This window comes from Lipophrys pholis, assembly GCF_963383615.2.
Source record: "Lipophrys pholis genome assembly, chromosome: 20".
NCBI lineage: Eukaryota > Metazoa > Chordata > Actinopteri > Blenniiformes > Blenniidae > Lipophrys > Lipophrys pholis.
In genome coordinates this window covers 5985179-6003399 of record NC_137648.1, presented here as the reverse complement: position 1 = coordinate 6003399, position 18221 = coordinate 5985179, and the positions used below count along the sequence as shown (strand labels likewise).

Genomic DNA, 18221 nt, shown 5'->3' with positions numbered 1-18221 from the left:
TACTAAAACAATTGGTTAGGCATCTTTGAAAGAAATTACAAAGAAAGAGAAAAAAATTGCCTTTTTTTTTTTATAGGTAAACTCTCCCCACATATTTTGATGGCCAGAATTTGATTAGCCTTTCTCGCTTGTTAAGCTGCAGGAACCCAAAGCATACCCAGTCAAACACCTGCTGAGCTTAACTGGACAGAGTCTGATGCATCTCATTTTCTTATCAGCTGAACAGTCACCACCTCTCATTAAATGTGTGACCTGTGCTGTGGACATTCCCCTGTAGCTTAATTAGTGACTATTTACTCAATTTTGTCATTCTGTGCAACTTCTTGTGCTTCTTAGCCACAATGTCAGATCTCAGATGTGTATTCTGCACAGTAATCAGCATTTCCTTTGTTTCCCCTCAAATTATTGCCAAAAAAAGACAGAAACACAACTACTCGGTCGCAATAACCCCCTTCTTTTCTTTCACGGTCTTTCCATTTTCCAGATTTCATTTAGTTGCTACGGTGTGTTTCCCGCATTACAACCCATTTTAAATTGGACTCCACGCTGATATCCGTACAGTGGTTTTTAATTTCACATTTATTTCACTTGCGCAATGTACCTGGCATCAATTGGGGGATAAAAGTCACAATTGGAAATAAACTAGATCGTACAGTATGTACACATGCACTGGAAGTGACAAGGCAGGCTGTTGGAAAGACTATGCATCAATATTAACCTCTGCCACACACACTCACACAGTGTCATACAGCCCTGCAATGATTGCTCACCCTATAGGCCCATGCCAGGAATAAGAGTATGGCCTTGGGCAACTAGTGTGGTTTTTGAAAAAACAGCCACACAAATAAACCACTTCAAAACTTTCTCATGCAATAGTTGTAGACTTTTATAATATTGTCTACAAAGATCCTGCATGACCATACAAGTGATTATGAGCCGGAGTGTGTGGCTGTGTGTGTGAGTGTGGAGAAGGTGTATTTCGATTTGTGCACACGTCTGTGTGTGAGGGCGAAGTTAAAATTGTGCTTAAACTATCTTTTTTTTTTGTACATAATAAAGTTGGTGCGTGAACAGATTTGTATGGCTGTAACAATACGACTGCTTCATGTGTAATATGTTTAGATCCATGCCTTCTTACAAGAACCCGTGAATGTCTGTCCGACTGCAACGTATGGTTTTTTTTTGTTTGTTTTTTTTTTACTTCGATGAGGACCAGTTGGCACAGTTTTTCTAATCTGCATGCTTTCTCCTCAGCACTGGATCTCGATATTTAAACACAACAACAGGCCGCACCGTTCTCTCGACATAATATTACAGAACGAGTTGAACCTTGCTCAATAAAACCTTAAGTGTCCCTGTTAGTCCAGACTGAGGGCACAGAAAGCCCGTAGCGGCAGACAAACGTGTATTGCGCCAGAGCAGAAGGTAAATCTGCTTTAGAAGGGCCTGCCGGTTGAGAGGCGGGTGAAGACAGACATGTACAGGTCCTTGTCGTCACGCACAGCTCTGAGTATGCACATTCCAAACATCTCACCACACACAAGGTGTTTTACACAAACTGCAATTATACGCAATTATACGTCTTAGATATACAGACGCGCAACAATTCCTGCATAGAAGACTTTTTCTGCCGAAACAAAGCTGCAACGCAGGTGGAACTATTAAAGACCTACACTTAGAAATTGCATGATGCACACTTTTGGGTTTTCTGTTTCTCACTGTAGATGTTATTGGCAGGCTGTAGATTTTGAGCTGGAACCAAACCTTGCAGGTGTTTGTGGACACACACACACACACACACACACACACACACGCGCGCACACACACTTGTTCTTAGCACTCTCTGCATTGAATAGTGATAGAAGAGCTTGGTGTGCGTTTTAATATGTTTCGGGCCGATCTGCTGCACATACCACGCCACTGATACCAGCGTCAGTTCATTTAACCTGCAGATGCTTTTTATCAGTTTAAGCGAAAACATTTTATCTTAACCTGCTGAGGGTTCCTTTGAAAGGCCTTTGTTATTGCTTTGAGCCTTCCTGTGTGAGTGTAACCTGAGAGAGCTCTGCTGCCCGGCCAAGCCCAAAAAAACACACACACACACACACACACACACACACACACACACACACACACACACACACACACACACACACACACACACACACACACACACACACACACACACACACACACACACACACACACACACACACACACACACACACACAGCAGGTTCTGTTTAGTGGAAATGGAAGAGTTGGGCAAATCCTGTCTGCGACGTTTTAAGTCATTCAATCGTTCCCAAACTTTACAATCTATAACTCTTTTCACTTTGGTCTGAACATGCGTCTCGTCTGTGTGTTGTTACAAGGGCATCTGTGAATGAATGCACAAAACAAACGTCAGCACGATCAAATATTTTCATGTGCCTGTTTGTTGCGAGTGTGTTTCTTTAGTGAAGAATTCGGGCTGTAACTGAGACATGCGGACAATATGTGTTCTATTGAGGGGATGTTTCATATCATGTGGGTTTGTAATGAGAACCTCTGGCTGCATACACAGCCATGTTAGGCAGGCTTTTTAGGGCTTATGTATTCTTATGTGTTTTTGTGGGCCAAATCACCACAGATTTCAACTGTTTTTGCCAAAAGCTGCACTTGTCTGCTTTTCCACTGGTCACGTCATGTGCTGCTTTGTGTTGAAGCGGCTTTCTCTCAACCACAATCAACAACAAACTAGCACTTCGATCTGCTAGAATTATTATTTTTTTTTTTTTGGGAGTAATTTGATAATAATCTCCTGGTCTGATTAGTAACTTTTGTTTTTGTGATGTAATTATGTTATCCAAGTGAGCGGATTACAGTGACTGCCCAACACTGGATTAAACCAACTAAGCAAGCACAGGGGACATTTTCATAGTGTCTGTTTCATCCTATCCAGCCCCGCAGACAAAGGCCCGGGCCTACCTGCTAAGCCCTTCTTTTGATTTGATTGGAAAATAGCCTCTAGTGGAAGCTCTGACTGGATAAGCAACAGTGTGTTGTACTCATGCCAGCTTGGAGCAAGGATGCTGGCACTTATTCCAGTGTGTTTTTGTGTGTGTGCATGTGCAAGTCTGTGTGTGTGTATTTGCTATTAATTTGGCTGGCGTGTTGTTGGCACGGCGGGTATGTGAGTTGGAAGTAGGGCAGAAACAAAAAAGCAGGAGGTAATAGACAACACATGCACTAAGGATGAAGTACGGAGTAAGACCCACGTAACAGATTCCCCTGATTTCTGATTATCCTCCTATCTTCCTGTTTGATATTTCTATTTACCTATTTTGTTCTTATCTTTTTACACTTTGTCCAAGATTGTTTCCTCTTGAACTCTTTCTCAGATCATCTGACTTATTTAATTGCTCTCGCTGTTTGTGTAGTTTGGAGTCGCTGAAGGGTTTGATCTCGGCATCGCAGTCACCAGCTGCCCATTTATTCTGCCATCACATCACTTAATAGTCATCTCAGACTGCCATCGCGTCATTTTATTACTTGTTAGCTCATTCAGAAATGTGCAGGAAACTTTTATATTAGAAGATCATTGATTGATGGAGACCTAATGATTTTTTTTTTTCTCCACGTGGCGCTGTCACACACATCTGAATGAAGAGAGACCCAATGGAACCCCCCCACCCCCACCCCCACCCCACTTTCTCCCTCTTTGCCAAGTTGCCAGTGCACTTTATATGAGGACTCTAGATGAGTATTTATGATATTTATCATGTGGTTTGTGTGCACTTTTTCTGTGCTATGGTCTTTAAATTCTTATGTCTGTGCTTACATGTCTACTCAGCGTGGGCTGTTTTAAATTGCCCCGAAAGGATGAATGGGGTTAGTATTTTTGAATCCTGAATCTTGAATCTTGAAATATGCTGCCTCCGATCTGATTAACATTAGGCACGCCTGTTTGCCTGAACTTTATTCTAAAAGGAGAAAAAAAAGCAAACTTTAGGGAAAAAAAATGGATGATTATAACAGAAAGTTTGTCTTTCTGGTGGAGTTCAATGTCATTTAAACAAAAGAAAACAAGAAAAGAGCAAAGAAAGACAATTGAAACCAAGCAAAACGTTAATTTAAATTCTATTGGGCAAAGAAAATTGTTCATCAGAAATCAGTTCTTAAGATTAGCACACATACTGTATCAAATAACCTTGAAAGTATAGATTTAATAAGTATAATCTTACTTCATCTGTGCATCACCAGCCTTCTTAGGGAGTTGATGTTTACACTAGCTGGTTTGCAGATTCTAAGCTGACATTATTGTTCCTACTTACAGGATATTTATCTCTACAGAGAATGACTAAAGACATAGGATTGATGCAAGCAATACATATTGTTTCAGAGGCCAGTGTGTATAATGTGCCTGTGTATCTGATATTTATGTGTCCCTATTACGTTTACAATAAATGCACTTAAGCATACATATGTTTTTGTAATATATTTGTCACTTTTAACTTCTCTTACTTCTTATTATGATCTCTTCTCTGAAAAATCTAAGAAAAAGGAAAATTGTGTACAATAAGGGCAACCATGTGACCCCCACTGCTGTCTTACCCTTTTTAAAGCCCTCTGATACCCCTGCAGGGGAAAATGTTATTACACTGACTGAAGCAGTGGCTCTTATTAAGTATCAAGCTTTCAAATGGAACAGTTTCCTCTAAAATCATGTTTTTTTTATGGTTAATAAATGAAAATATAACAAATGTCAGTAGTATTGGGTTCGTTTTTTAAAATTTTTCATATTTTAACAAGTGTTCTGCAAATAGACTCGATGTGCACATGGTGAATTAAAACATGAACAAAAAGAAAAAACACTGGACACTTTTTTCTTATTCTCTCTCATCTATCTACTCTCAGTTCTCAATTTACTTAAGTAGTAAATTCTGTGAATGAGGTACCGTAAAGTAACAACCTCCAGTGGTATTGTGGAAAATTTGACAGAACCATTTAATGTATCGTAGCATAGATTTTAAGCGGCTTGTAAATTTTTGATTACCTGCTAAAAGGTATGTAGTGATAAATTATATTGCTTCTGCATGGGAAGGGTGAAGGGATCACTCAAGATGTTTAAATATGTGCTGTTAAATGTACAAAAACACATAATCATCATATGGATCAGAGGTGAAATACTAGTTTAAAAAAAACAAAAAACCGTTGAGTTCGTATCGACTGTATATATAAGATCTGTCCAATCTCCAAGGCAATAAGATCAGCAGAGATATCAATCAGCCCAGTTATTTCATCTCGTCACGGCAGACCTGGCTCGGAGACGGCTTTGCAGAGAAGGGAGGGATGTACTTGTGCTTTGCTGGAATCAGAACTTTTGTGTTGGAAATCCCATGTTAATGAAAACACTATCCTTGGCGGGTGGCGGGTGTTGATATCCATTCAGTACAGTTCCCAGGATTTCTCACACTTTCGCGTTGTTTGTTCTTCTCTCTCCTCGCTTCCTTCTTTGGCCGTGTCGAAAAACCACTTCAAATGGTGCCGGCTACACCTCGTACCCTCCCTGACAGTTTCTACGTACACAGACGCACATTTTTTCCAGCCACCCCACCACCACCACCACCACCACCACCCCGCTTTCTCCTCCTTGCCTGATCTCCTTTGCTCGCTCTCATCTCTATATCAACATCAAACGTTCACAGACTCTAACAGTTTGTTTCCAACCTCCTTGTCATCATCTCATTCCTCCACTCTGTGTTTACTCTGGGATTTGCGATAGAAAATACATTTTGCGATGGCTAATCCCACCACCTTTGATTTCCGCGGCAGGGTGATGGCTTCCAGCTGCGCTCTGCGGCATATTTGTGTGAAGAGCGATCTTCGAAAACAAGTTTTGTCGGCGGTATAAATCAGACCGCTAATGCTGTGCTGGCTCGGCGCGCAGTCTCTCTGCTTACATGGTGGCCCTCTGCATGCGTGTTGGTGCGTAGGCCTGCGTCTGTGTGTGTTTGGCAAAACTGAGTGATGATGTTTTTACACCGCAATCAAGAACATTCGCAAACCTTTAAATCAAATACCGTCATGTGCCCCCACAGCAGTGCAAATTTGAATATGCTGCATAATCATTTTTTCTCCTTTCCTTTGTTTTTTTTTTTTTTACTCATCTTTGATCTTTTGTATTCTGACAGTATTGATCTTATTTTATGTAATTCTTAGCACTACGCAGTTATTCCAGCTTAGTTCTAGCACCGTCTCGACATGGGCCGATGGAGGATGTGTTAAGCTGGAGCCTTGCTTGGAACCAGATGTAATCAATTATCTTTATAATCTGAACATCACTCTGGTTCTTTCATCAGTTCAATCTCCTTTTCCATCGTGCGAGCTTGTGCAAATTTTCGTGATGACAATTTAATGACAGGAACCAAAACATACTAAAATTACAATTTTCTCTCTGGATATCTGGTTTATAATGCAACAACAATGGGCAGAGAACAATGCAAGTTATGATGGCAATGGTCTGAATGTTTTCTTTTCCGCCTAACAGGAAAATGTTGCAATGTCACTTTGGTTTGCAAGCTTCTGACTGCATGGGAAAGCACTTTACGTCTATATTCCTTACCTCTTTGTGGGGTATTTTTGTGTAGATATCTGCACACGCTGTCATTGTCAGTTTTACTGGAAAAAAAAATAACGTTCACTCAGTGGGTACTTTACCTCACTTCATCTCCTGCATCCTCTTGTCATACACAAACTATTCTCATGCTCTTCTTTGCTAAGACTTCCTCCATCCATTGCCTATTACCTTTACCTTCAAAAATAGTGAATTCGTTTTCTATTTGAGAATATTTAAAAAAATCAATTTAAGCGTCAGCTTGATCGGTTCAAGCAGAAACAGCTATCAGAGATGACACAGCATGGTCAAGAGGCATAAAAACCTCTTATTATCTAAAAAGAACTGCACTCCTTCGTCTGGCACTTTGAAAATAAAAGTGGAAAATTACAACAATTATTAAACTTTCCACATAAGCTAACTACTCCAATAAAGATAATCACCAAAAACTGAAACGCCTCTTTCTATCCACTCAGACCTAAGTGCTGCTTTCTCTTTCATGATTAATGTGTCATGTTTTTTTTCTCTGATAAATACTTCTCTGTACTGTGTCAGAGTATTTAATTGTCTCTAAAGTCGTGGTGCCCAACACATTTTAAATACAAACACACATTAAAATATAATGTGAAAATTGCTTTATGCATGTTTTTTACAAACTCACTCTGACAACATGGCTTTGAGGGCAGTGCTAGATTTCCAGCTTTCATGGCAGCATCACCGATATCTCAGCTCAGGTCTCAGTATTGCGTTGTGTCCACTACTCTCAAAATAATGTGTTAAGAAAAAAACAATGACATTTTTACCATTTACTTAGTGATTTGGTCCGATGAGAGCCTCTTGGACTGGTTTTGGCCCACGGACCTTATGTTTGACACCACTGCTCTGAAGAGATGATGCTCCAGGGCTTAGTTGGCTGACCTGACTGATTTATTTTGGGGGGTATTTAATTCTCATAACATGTTTAATGAACAAACTTAATATGTTTGCCTGTAAATGGTGCCGTTTCTGTGATAGTCGTCCCTTATTGCACTTATTTTTAACACACTCTACTTGAAAGTGTATTTAAGAAGCAACAATGACCTTGTTTCAATGGGCCCTCGAGCTCGTTTTGTCTCCTCTTCTTTAGACTCCTCGCTGAGATTAAGGCAAAGTGCACTTTAAGTTTGTAGAGGAGCAGCTTTGTTACTACAAGTGTGGGGTATATTAACAGCGTGCTTCAAACACTCTTGACCCCTGAGGTCCCCCACTGAAGTGGCTCTGCATCAACCTCTAATTGCTTTTCACCAACAATGATTGTGTTTATTCTTGTGAAGTCAAAAGTTATTTTACTCCCCTTCGACCGTCTACTGCCTACACTTGGTTTATTGTGGAATTGCACTATTAGTCCTGCAGTGCTTTTACTGTTGCGGTTTCGCCTGGAATAACATGACAGCACACCTAAGTATTTGTTTTTCCTGTTACCTTGACGGCGCTGTGTATCGGAGCGCTCACGATGTGCTTGTTTTTACTTTGGTGCACTGGGGCGTGAATTCTGCTTATATCTGTGTGCACGCTTCATCTCTATATGGATGTGTAATCATGGATGTAGCCATGCGTGTTTGCGGACTTATTAATTGCTTGAATGCTGAGCGTGATTGCTTTTTAGTTTGTGCATGTTCATGTTTGTTCAAATGAAGAGGAGCATTGGAAGAGGAACCATCCAGCTTTAGAAGCCGGATGTCAGAGGTCGTTCCACGTTAGTGCCGCCGATCAATCGCAGGCCTTGCGTAACTCTCCTGCCTCTTTGTCTCTGAAGGAAGTGGATTAGAGGCTGTTTTCTGTGATGGACCTGGGATGATTAGTTGGGCCTGTTTAGAATGCATGCACTCACAGATGCATGCAAACATGCACTCAAAACAGACGGGCTGGATGGGGGGAATAGACTGTTTGTTTTTAAGATGCTCGTTATTTTAGTTTCCGCCAAATCATCACAAATGAGATGATGCCGTAATGTTCTTTGATGCTGGCAGATCAGGCAACTGTCTTTCCTGCCTGCAGGTCAGAGTTGCTAGTAAATCCTCAAAGTAATCACGCACTTTGACTGTTTTATCAAGCAGCCACCAAGAACGAAAAACCTCCGGGTGATGTTTGGTGACCTGCCAACATTTGCTTTTTTTTAAACCAGGATTTGGCTGGTGGCTGGAGTGCGTCATGTTTACTTCTGAAGTCCAGTATCACATGTAGTTTGTCAGTGGCCACGGCAAGCCAACAGCAGCAGTGAGTTCCGAGCAAAGAAAGAAGAAACTTGAACACAAAGAGAAAGGCAGAGGGGGAATTCAGAAGTTCTTCCCCAGAACTGGTCGAACCGAACTCGACATGTTTCTTTGCATTAAATGTTTTTGCAATAAAATGAACATTTCAATTTGTTAGTTTTTGGTGACTTCCACAGCACAGCTGACTGGCATGGATGTATAAACTTTGAGCTCTCGCTTACCAACGTAGAAAAACTTTGCCCAAACCCAGGGAATGAATGAAAAAAAAATTATATAACATCACCGATTATGAGTGGAGGAGCGACCATAGGGAACGAATCCAAGAATACAAAGTAAAGAAAAAAATAAACGAACATAAAATCGAGCACACCAACATACGAGCGAGCATGGCTACCTTACCGAAGAGCCTGAGATTAGTTGTTTGAATATAAAAAAAATTAATTAGCTGAGATGACTTAAACATGTTGTTGTTGTTGTTTTTTTTTTAAAAAGAATTTCTGAACAGTAGAAGTAACCTCATGAGGAACTTCACAAGCGAAGTCTCATATTTCCATCTATATTAATAATTACGACCACTTACAGGTGATAGCTCTGATTATCTCTTTATCATAGCACCTTGTTGTGGGAAGCATATATTGAGACACCAGAGAATATTAATTTCTCAAACTTTGAAGTGTGAGAAGCAAATTCTAATACCTAGAGAAGTCTAAAAGAACATCCACAATACTGAGTGGGGCGTTTCCGCTCTGCAGTGGTCAATAGCGGTCCAGCAAGGGAGAGGTGGTGATCGGGTCATGAACAGCTTAGGCCCATTCGTGCGTGTGATCACATAGAGAGCCAACCTGGCAACTTGGAGAAGGTGCTGCTAACATCTTGGTGAGCAGTAGCAGCCTAGAGGTTGGAGAAGCGGACTTGGGAACTGACTTTCACTGGTTTGATTCCCACAGCCGACAGGTTCACTGAGGGCCCCTGACCCTCTCCCCTCGTCTCACCCGCTCCCCGGACACTGTAATGGCAGGCCACTGCTCCTAATTATAGAATCGGTCAAATGCAGAGAATTGGAGCCAGAGAGGCGGACTTGGGATCGGAACTTTGCGAGTCCGAATCCCACGGCAGACCAGTCACCGCTGTTGGTTCCTGAGCAAGACCCTTGACCCCATCGCATCCTAGAAATATGAACTTCCCCAAGGGATTTTATAAAGTATGATTAGTCGAGTTGAGTTTATCAATGCTGCCCGAGTCCTGGTGAGGAGTCAACTAAAGCAACAAAAGTGGGACCTACACATCATTAGGCAGGAAGTCGTATTGGAATAGTGATTGGTGGGTTATAATAACAAGAGGGTTGTGAAACAGCAGATATTCAACGAGAAAACCAATAACACCATTACCTAGTCTTAGGGTTCAGTTATTATTTGAGGAAAAAATAAAAGATACTGAACCTCATTTTTAAAAACTCATGTTAGATATATTGAAGTGATTCATGAGATAAGGAAGCCCATTCACACCAGCGGCTGTGTTTGGTAGTTTCAGTCAATCCCAATCATTTTCCCATTCAGGGGCCACTCATTTAAACAGATAAAGCAAATGTTTTTACGCATGATCCCGTGTTGTATTTCTATCTTAAGGCAGCATACAGTGATAATATTGTTGACCAGGTCTTAAATCAGTGACACATAGTTGTGGTGGCATTTTGAAAGTATCGAGAAACCCACAGAGATTCCTGGTTTACGACTGATGTGCACTCCACTTGTCGCACACAATGGTTTTTAAACTCATTAATGTGAAAGAAGGTTAGTGTTCTGGATTGGTTTATTTGACATCCCGCTCACAACACGGCTTAGATTAATTCTGAGGTTGAACGCAACATCTTTGAACCATGTGCTGCTCTCTGCCCACAGATTTTGTGCTGTTAAAGCAAAAGCTGACGTCGACATGTCGAAATACACTTGCAACACACCCTTTAGATTTAGCCCAAAGTGGCTGATGTGTGTTGTGATGGTTTTCGTGTAACGGTTTGATTAAATGGGGGGAAAACTATTATTTTGTTGTTGCACAGGGTTTAACTCATTTACACTCTACTATGCACTTAGTGCTTATTAACTGGAACAGATGGTTCCTCTGGATTGTATTGCTTGGCATGAGGCTGGAGGAAACATCTTAACACCACGTTACGGACAATGCATTCAAATCATCTGCTATTGAAAAATATTTGTTTTTTTGCCCCTAAGATCTTTTTATCTGCCAGTAATAAAAGCGGATGTTGGCGTACTTAACTGACACATATTTTAGATTACGCACAAAGCTGTTGTGTTGTTGTTGCAGAGGGTTTAACCCATTTACACTCTTACTTGTTGAATACAAAGGTTTTGTGGTTTTGAACATGAGTAGTTGGTATTCTGGATCATTATCTTTGAAATCATAATCTAAACGTAGCTATGATTAGTTATGAGGCTGAGAGCAATGTCTTTGAACCGTGTGCCAGACTTTGCCCACAGATTATCTTCCGCTTAAATGACAAAAACAGATCTTGACATGCCCAAATGGTCTTGTTACACACATTTAAGATTTCATTTATGTGGTTGTTGGGATGGTTTTTCTTTTCAAAAAAAAAAAAAAAGAAATGGTGTGATTAAAAGGTGGGAAACTGTTATGTTTTGTTGCAAAGGGTTTATAACTCAAGTTTCACTCCACTTGTTGTGTACAAAGGTCTTGAGGTTACAAACAGGATGAGTTGGTGTTTGGGGATCGGTTTCTTTGAAATCACACCCTAAATATGGCTATGATTAATCATGAGGCTGGGAGAAACTTCTTTGAACAGTCTGCCAGACTGTGCCCTCAGATTATAAGCTGCTAACACAGCAAACATGGGCCAAGATGCACTTTCGGCACGCACTTCAAGTTAAGTAACAATTTGATGACGAGGAAACTTTCATTGTTGTTTTGTTGCACAGGTTTTACCTTTGATATGGATTTTTTTATATATATATATAACCATGGTCCCTCAAAGTCTCACACTGAGTATGCTCTGTAATTGGTAGTTGCCGTTAACTAAACAAATGAAAAGGAAAGTTGATGATTATTAGGAATTTAATACCTCTAAAGCCAATTTGCAGAACAACGTTTTCAAGTGAAAACTCAAAACTTTCGTTGCGTTTTGGATCTTCGTTTACACTACTTTACACGAGAGAGTCGCTGAAAACGTAACTTTTGAAAAACGGCTACCGGGGTGGAACTTTTTGAAATTTAAATGTGATATTAAAAGATCTCATCCTCAGCTGGAGTCCAGACATTTCGCTCCGGAAGACCCAAGCTGACTGTCTGCTGATCGGACAGGTTGATTAGAACTCAGTCACATGTTCCCAACTGCTGGCGTCCATACATGTTTAAATAAAACTGCATTAAGGACATTCAGTCATGTTCATGAACTTTTTGTGTTCACAGATTCTTAGTTACACATTAATTGAACAACCACAGTCATTCAGATACATTTCCGACACTCTTATTGTTATTACCAAACTATTGTGTTCTTACCTCTAAATAGTGCCTTCACTCCTTAATGTTGAGGTCTGGAAAATAAATTGGGGGATTAACTTGTCAGGGAAAGCTTTTTCCATGGCTCACTTTACTACATTCATCATTCATACACATAACAGATAGCATTCCTCAATTTATCACCACGGGCCCATCTCTGTGTGTGTGCACATGCATGCCACCGGGTATGTCTGTTCTGTACGTAACATCACATGAATGTTCGTATCTTCACAATTTGATATCTGTCAAACAGATTGTGCCCTTCAGGATGGGTCTGTGTCTTTATAGGCAGACTTCCATGTGTCCGGCTGGCTGATCATAACTCACTCGGAGAGAAACGCACACACATCGCTCTGGAAGCTTTCAGTCACAGATCATATAGATCCACTTGAGTGCGCATACACGCGCTGGCACAAACTCTCAAGTAGGATACTTTTATCAGCATTAAATTATAGGCGATCCGAGATGAAACTTTGATCCAGTGAGGAAAGCTTGTCTTTGGAATGGAAACTATGTTCTTGGTAAATGAATTTTACTTATATGGTGATTTTCATTTTCAGCCATTTGAAATTGCTTCACTCTGTTGGTCTCATTCATCCATTCACACACCAATGGCGACGGCTGCCGTGCAAGGTGCTCAAGCTGCGGTGAGAGCAGTTCAGTGCTTTGCTCAAGGACACTCCCACATATGGGCAGGGAAAGTTGGGTGATCAACCCCACAACCATCTGATTGGAAAAAGACCCGCTGCTGAAACGGAATCACAGCCGCTCAAAAATTATGCATTTTAGCATCTAGGCTGCACAATTATGTAGTTCCAGGTTGGTGCTTGGGTTTTCCCCATATACTCAGTGTCCTCCCACAGTTTAAAAACATGCAGTTGAGTGTGTGTGCGTGTGTGTGTGCGTGCCTTTTGATGACTGGTGACCTGTCCGGGGTGTAACCGACAATCGCCCATAGTCAGCTGGGATTGGCTCCAGACCCCTGCAACCCTGAAGGCGGCCATAAACTGTGTCATTTTGGCCGACTCAGGTAGAAGATAAGCAATTCTAATATGTTCTTTTGTCATGACTGAAAAGATTTAAGCGACAGTGACTAACAACCACCAACAATGCTAGACCATGTCTCCCATCAACAATCTCCTCGCGCTTAAAAGCCAGTTCATTCTCTGCTAGCGAGAATGAACTGTCGGTGACTGGTGAAGACACCACTGGCGTACGTTTTTCTTCTGTACTGAGGTCGGTTCAGTGGACAGCGGCATCATACAGTCACTCACTGTCGTACCCAAATTTCTGAAATCCATGTCACAAAGTGTAGCAGGTAATCTCATAAGATCGCTAAAATTGCAGTGTGTACAAACACTAAGTTAGATAAAAGATGGATAAGAAAAAAAAAATCTTTCTCCAAAATTAATTCTCAATTTGAGACTGCCATATTTTATTGTATCTGAGGAGGTTTGAGTGCAGTCCATTCATAGTGGCAAAGCTTTAAACTTCGCAGTTGCTTTAGTATTATACCTACAACCTTGCTTATTTTCTTGTGCTCATTGAAGTGTAAAGCCTCCAGTCGGAGACGTCTTCTCTTGTTCCTTCTGTCCTTTTGTCTGTCTGCACCCATCGGACATTTCTCTCCTTTCAGAACTTGGGAGTCATTTGTGGTATTTATTAAGGTGCCTGCAGCTGTCCTGGGCATAAGTAGGCCAGGCAAACATATGTACACAAACACAGATAAACACATTCAAAAACACATGCCTGCGCAGAGTGAGAGCCAGTGAGAAGTAGGGCAAACTAAGCAGGCAGTATTACCGAAAGCTTTGCATCTCAGGAGCAGACTGTCCCAGAGGAGCATCATGTCATAACAGCCCTGATTGCACAGCCTTTAGGAATGCCTGCAGAGTTAACCTCCCAATGATGAGGGGTCGCCAGTGATGTGATCACCATGCCCCCCTGCAAACCACACATGCACTGATTCATGCACTTACATCCATTTATGCCGATTGCCATTTCCATACAGTGTAGATAATTGTCCACAAATGCTCTGTAGTGGCAATTAGACATGCAAGATTTCCTCTCAAGCCAACCACGCAGGATTGCACGCCACTGAAGCCTCAAGATGTGTCAATACCTTTGCACTTATTTCTCCGCCGATTTAATGTCGAGGTTACTAACCCTGCCTCCCTTATCCTTCCAGGTGCAGTACAGTGATGCGCAGAGTGGCAAGGAATTTGTGACCTATCTGACCCTCTCCCCTGTGCAAATGACTTTCCACGGCACCGGGAGCACCCTCCAAGCCAGCCATGACCAGGTCTGTGCATGCATGTATATTCTTATATCATTGTACAAGAAGAAAAAGATTTATATGACTCCTTTCAGAGACGATCAATCATTCAATCTTGTTTTGGATCATAGGTCTTGTATTTGACACCCCTGGTATAGGTGCTACCACCTTAAAGGAGTGATTCTTCTTTCTTGATGGTGAAGATAGTTCAGTATTGCCTGAAGCTGTTTGGTTGATTATCAGCCTCTATTATAGTTACTGATTGCAATTGCAACCTGGGAAATGGAACCAAATTGTTTTCTGCAACTTCCTTAAATTGTGCAATAACATGATCAGAAAGTGCATCAATTGATTTGCATATGTACCGTTTACTTCCTGATTTTCCGTGCTGCGTTCAGGGAATAAATGTTCCAATAACTAATAAATAGCTCTCCTCGCAGCTGAACAGGATTCATAAGTCCAGCGCTGCTATAAATGTTTTTATTATCGTATGATTTTCCCTACATAAATATAAAATGACAAATAAAATAAACAAGACATTTGTAATGATCATATTTCTTCGTGAATGCAGTTGAGTCAAATATGGCAGTAACAAGTTGATACAAAATCTAACAAAATAAAAAATACTTATAAAACTTTTATTGCTGGGATTTGCTGCTCTGTGATTTCTTTTTGCCAGCCTGGAGAAAGTACACGCTGATGCTGCTATGCCTGCATTAACCCTCTCACAGTCCCAGATTCTATTTGTGTTTATCCTGGCGTAATGAAAGAGACCATATACAGTATATAGTGTTGCATATGGAGTATATTGTGAAGAGTCTTTGACAGGGGTCTCATCCTCTAATTAAGCTCTGTCTCTGTGTCTCTGTTATTAATCTCCGGGGTATCAGAAGCACCTGTGATAATAATCACTGGCTGCATTTCTTTCTGACAGCCGTCTGTTCCTCCCCACACATACCCGCCACTTCACAGTGATTTCCAATCCATCAGAGTAATCCCACCCCCCCCCCCACATCCATCCAGAAACCTGATGGAGTATCTCCACAACTTGAGGCGGACCCCGCGTTCTCGCTCCCTCCCTCTCTAGTTTTTCTCACTCACTCTCTTTGGCGTACTCCCCGTATTCAGAAGGAGGCTCTTTGTCTTGTGTTGCCCAAGCAGAAAACCAGTTGCTTACATTCTATCATCTAAACATAGGACAGCCCTTTGTTCAGTGCTCTTCAAAGCTTTAATAAAGGGCCGGCTCCGCCCCGAATGGGACAGCTGACAGGGGGCTGGTGTCGCCACCGCTAACAGAGAGCCAAGCCAATATAGGCCAGGCAGGTCTGCGTCCTTGGGACCTGTTGTTGCCAGGAGCACTGGGGCATGACCGACTGTTAGAGAAGGCCTTTCTTTTCCTCTCCTCAGTACAGTGAGGAGTATGACCACAAAGGAGCACCTAACAATAAGGGGTCACCCTCAGCAGCCCCCCAAACCCCAACACTTGAACAGTCCCAAGGGCGTCACACACTCGGCCGGCTTCTCTACGGCTGGTGCGTGGACAATTGCAGAGATGCAGGCTGTTGTTGTCTTCTTAACAAGTCCCCACAGAGTCACCTGTAAGCCTGCATGAGGGCTTCGCTCACAGGCATGAATCGCAGGCCTCCTCTTGCACAATTCTAAACTGATCTGTTGTTCAGTGGAGCTCTGTGTGTTTCCTCCGCCACATTTTAACAACCGTTCAACCTGCAATTTAATCTGTGCAATTAGACAGTGGTGAGCCTGATAAGAAGGAACAAGAAATCTCTTTGCCAAGATCTAATAAATATTTTCCCGGAGCCTCTTTAAGGTGCCACACACATTCAATTAGCACAGCAGGTTGTGGTGATTCCAGGCAGCTTAATTACACTTCTCTCTGGGAATTTCCTGCACGTCTCTCTTTGAGGTTTGTGGAAGGTAATCCATGGGCAACTAATACAAATCACCAGGAACCGTTCTACATGTGTCTCTGCTGATTGAGGATGGAGGCATGAAGGGCCAAGATATGAACAACATATCTTATTATGTATAAAAAGTCTAATTAATTTTCCTATATGAGGATTCTGTCTATTTTCTGCTTGAAAATGTTGAATTTAAAGTAAAAGATGGATGTAGCAAGCAATGAAACTAACTGATGTCTTTATGGTCATGCTAAAACTTGGCTGAAACATGGCGCTATCATAAGTGGCATCCTTGGTACAACATTAAAATACCTTGTATAACATTGAATTGAACATTGAATTGCGTCAAGAAACATCAAGAACGATTACTTTATTTTTGTTATGAAAGCCTTTCTAAATGAGCTTACCTTTACTCTGACATAGACCATTTGACTTCTTGTGTCTATTGACAAAGAATCTGTTGTTAATCCAAGCAAGTGTTGTCTGCAAGGACAAGCATGACGCACATCCATGTCTACTCTGAACTGAAGGATAAACACTGCTTGTAAAATACAACTGTTTAAGATAAAGGGTGATTTCCATCTCCTTGAACTTTTCATGTTTTATTAAGATGGGTCAAAGTAACCTAAATTAGAGATTACAAAAAAAATAGAAAAGTGTGTGGAGTCAAGTGCCAAATTTCTGCAATGGAGTTAATCCTTGGACCAGACAGGTGTGGCGCCAACAGACAATACTAACAACATGTGACCATTAGACAAGCATTCCTTCCACTCAGGGCAATAAAAGGCCAATTTTGAAATTGAATTTTCAAGGGAAAGACGAGGAGTCACTGAGAGTGGAGAAGAGGCTGTTCCTATGCTCGATGGTGGCATCCCATCTGGGGCTGTGCGTAACTCAATGTGTCCTTGATAAAGAGTTGGACGACTTTCCATTACAGCCCATTGATCATGTGAGGATCACAAAGGACTAAATACAATGTCAATAGTGGACGTGGACGAAGCTGACTCATGGAAATGACTGTACACAGTCTGTTTTGTGTCGTTTTGAATCATATTGACAGTGTTGGTTTTTATTTTATTTCACTTAAAATATTTAGATGTATACTTTTACTTATACTTTTTTTTTTTTAAGAAATCTGTTTTGTTAGCATTGTTTCAGTCTCCTGCAACCCTGAAGTGCATGAAGTTTTATAGAAGTTGGCCGAATTTCTAAAATGAGAGACTACCGAAGCTCAAAGAGAGCTGGGAGGATAAGTGCAGTGTTCATATGTATTCACTGTTCTGCCACCTTTCATTTATTAATCAGTATTTGATTACATCTGGGACACCCCCCACCCCCCCTCCCCGAGTCAACTATTGTCAAAATGTAAATACTAGTAATCAGTATCATCATGCATCCCCTTTCATGTTATATTGCGATTCTGTTTTTTCACTTTCATATATGTTTTTCCAGCTGTTCGTGAACTCATAAGAGTCAGGTTCTCTGTGATAGTTGGCTAGTTTGAAACTATTGATTTACGCTGAATTAAATAGGAAATGCTTTGGCTCTCGAAGACTATTGGTTGCAAAACAAAACACATGTAAGGCTTTCAATTGAAAGTCACAAGCTGTAGAAACTTGGCAGTTGTACAGTACGTTGTTTCAAGAG

General features: G+C 41.2%; 1 protein-coding gene across 2 annotated transcripts in view; it reads left to right on the top strand.

The window, feature by feature from the left end:
- stau2 (staufen double-stranded RNA binding protein 2) overlaps window positions 1-18221 on the top strand; it is a 101599-nt gene that overhangs the window by 55732 nt on the left and 27646 nt on the right. The window contains exon 13 of one of the 2 annotated variants that reach the window (XM_080488937.1): window positions 14569-14682. In XM_080488937.1, the coding sequence (XP_080345063.1) occupies window positions 14569-14682 (114 nt within the window). Of the gene's footprint in view, window positions 1-14568; window positions 15162-18221 lie in introns of those variants that run through there. The other variant, XM_080488936.1, reaches the window with a different exon arrangement.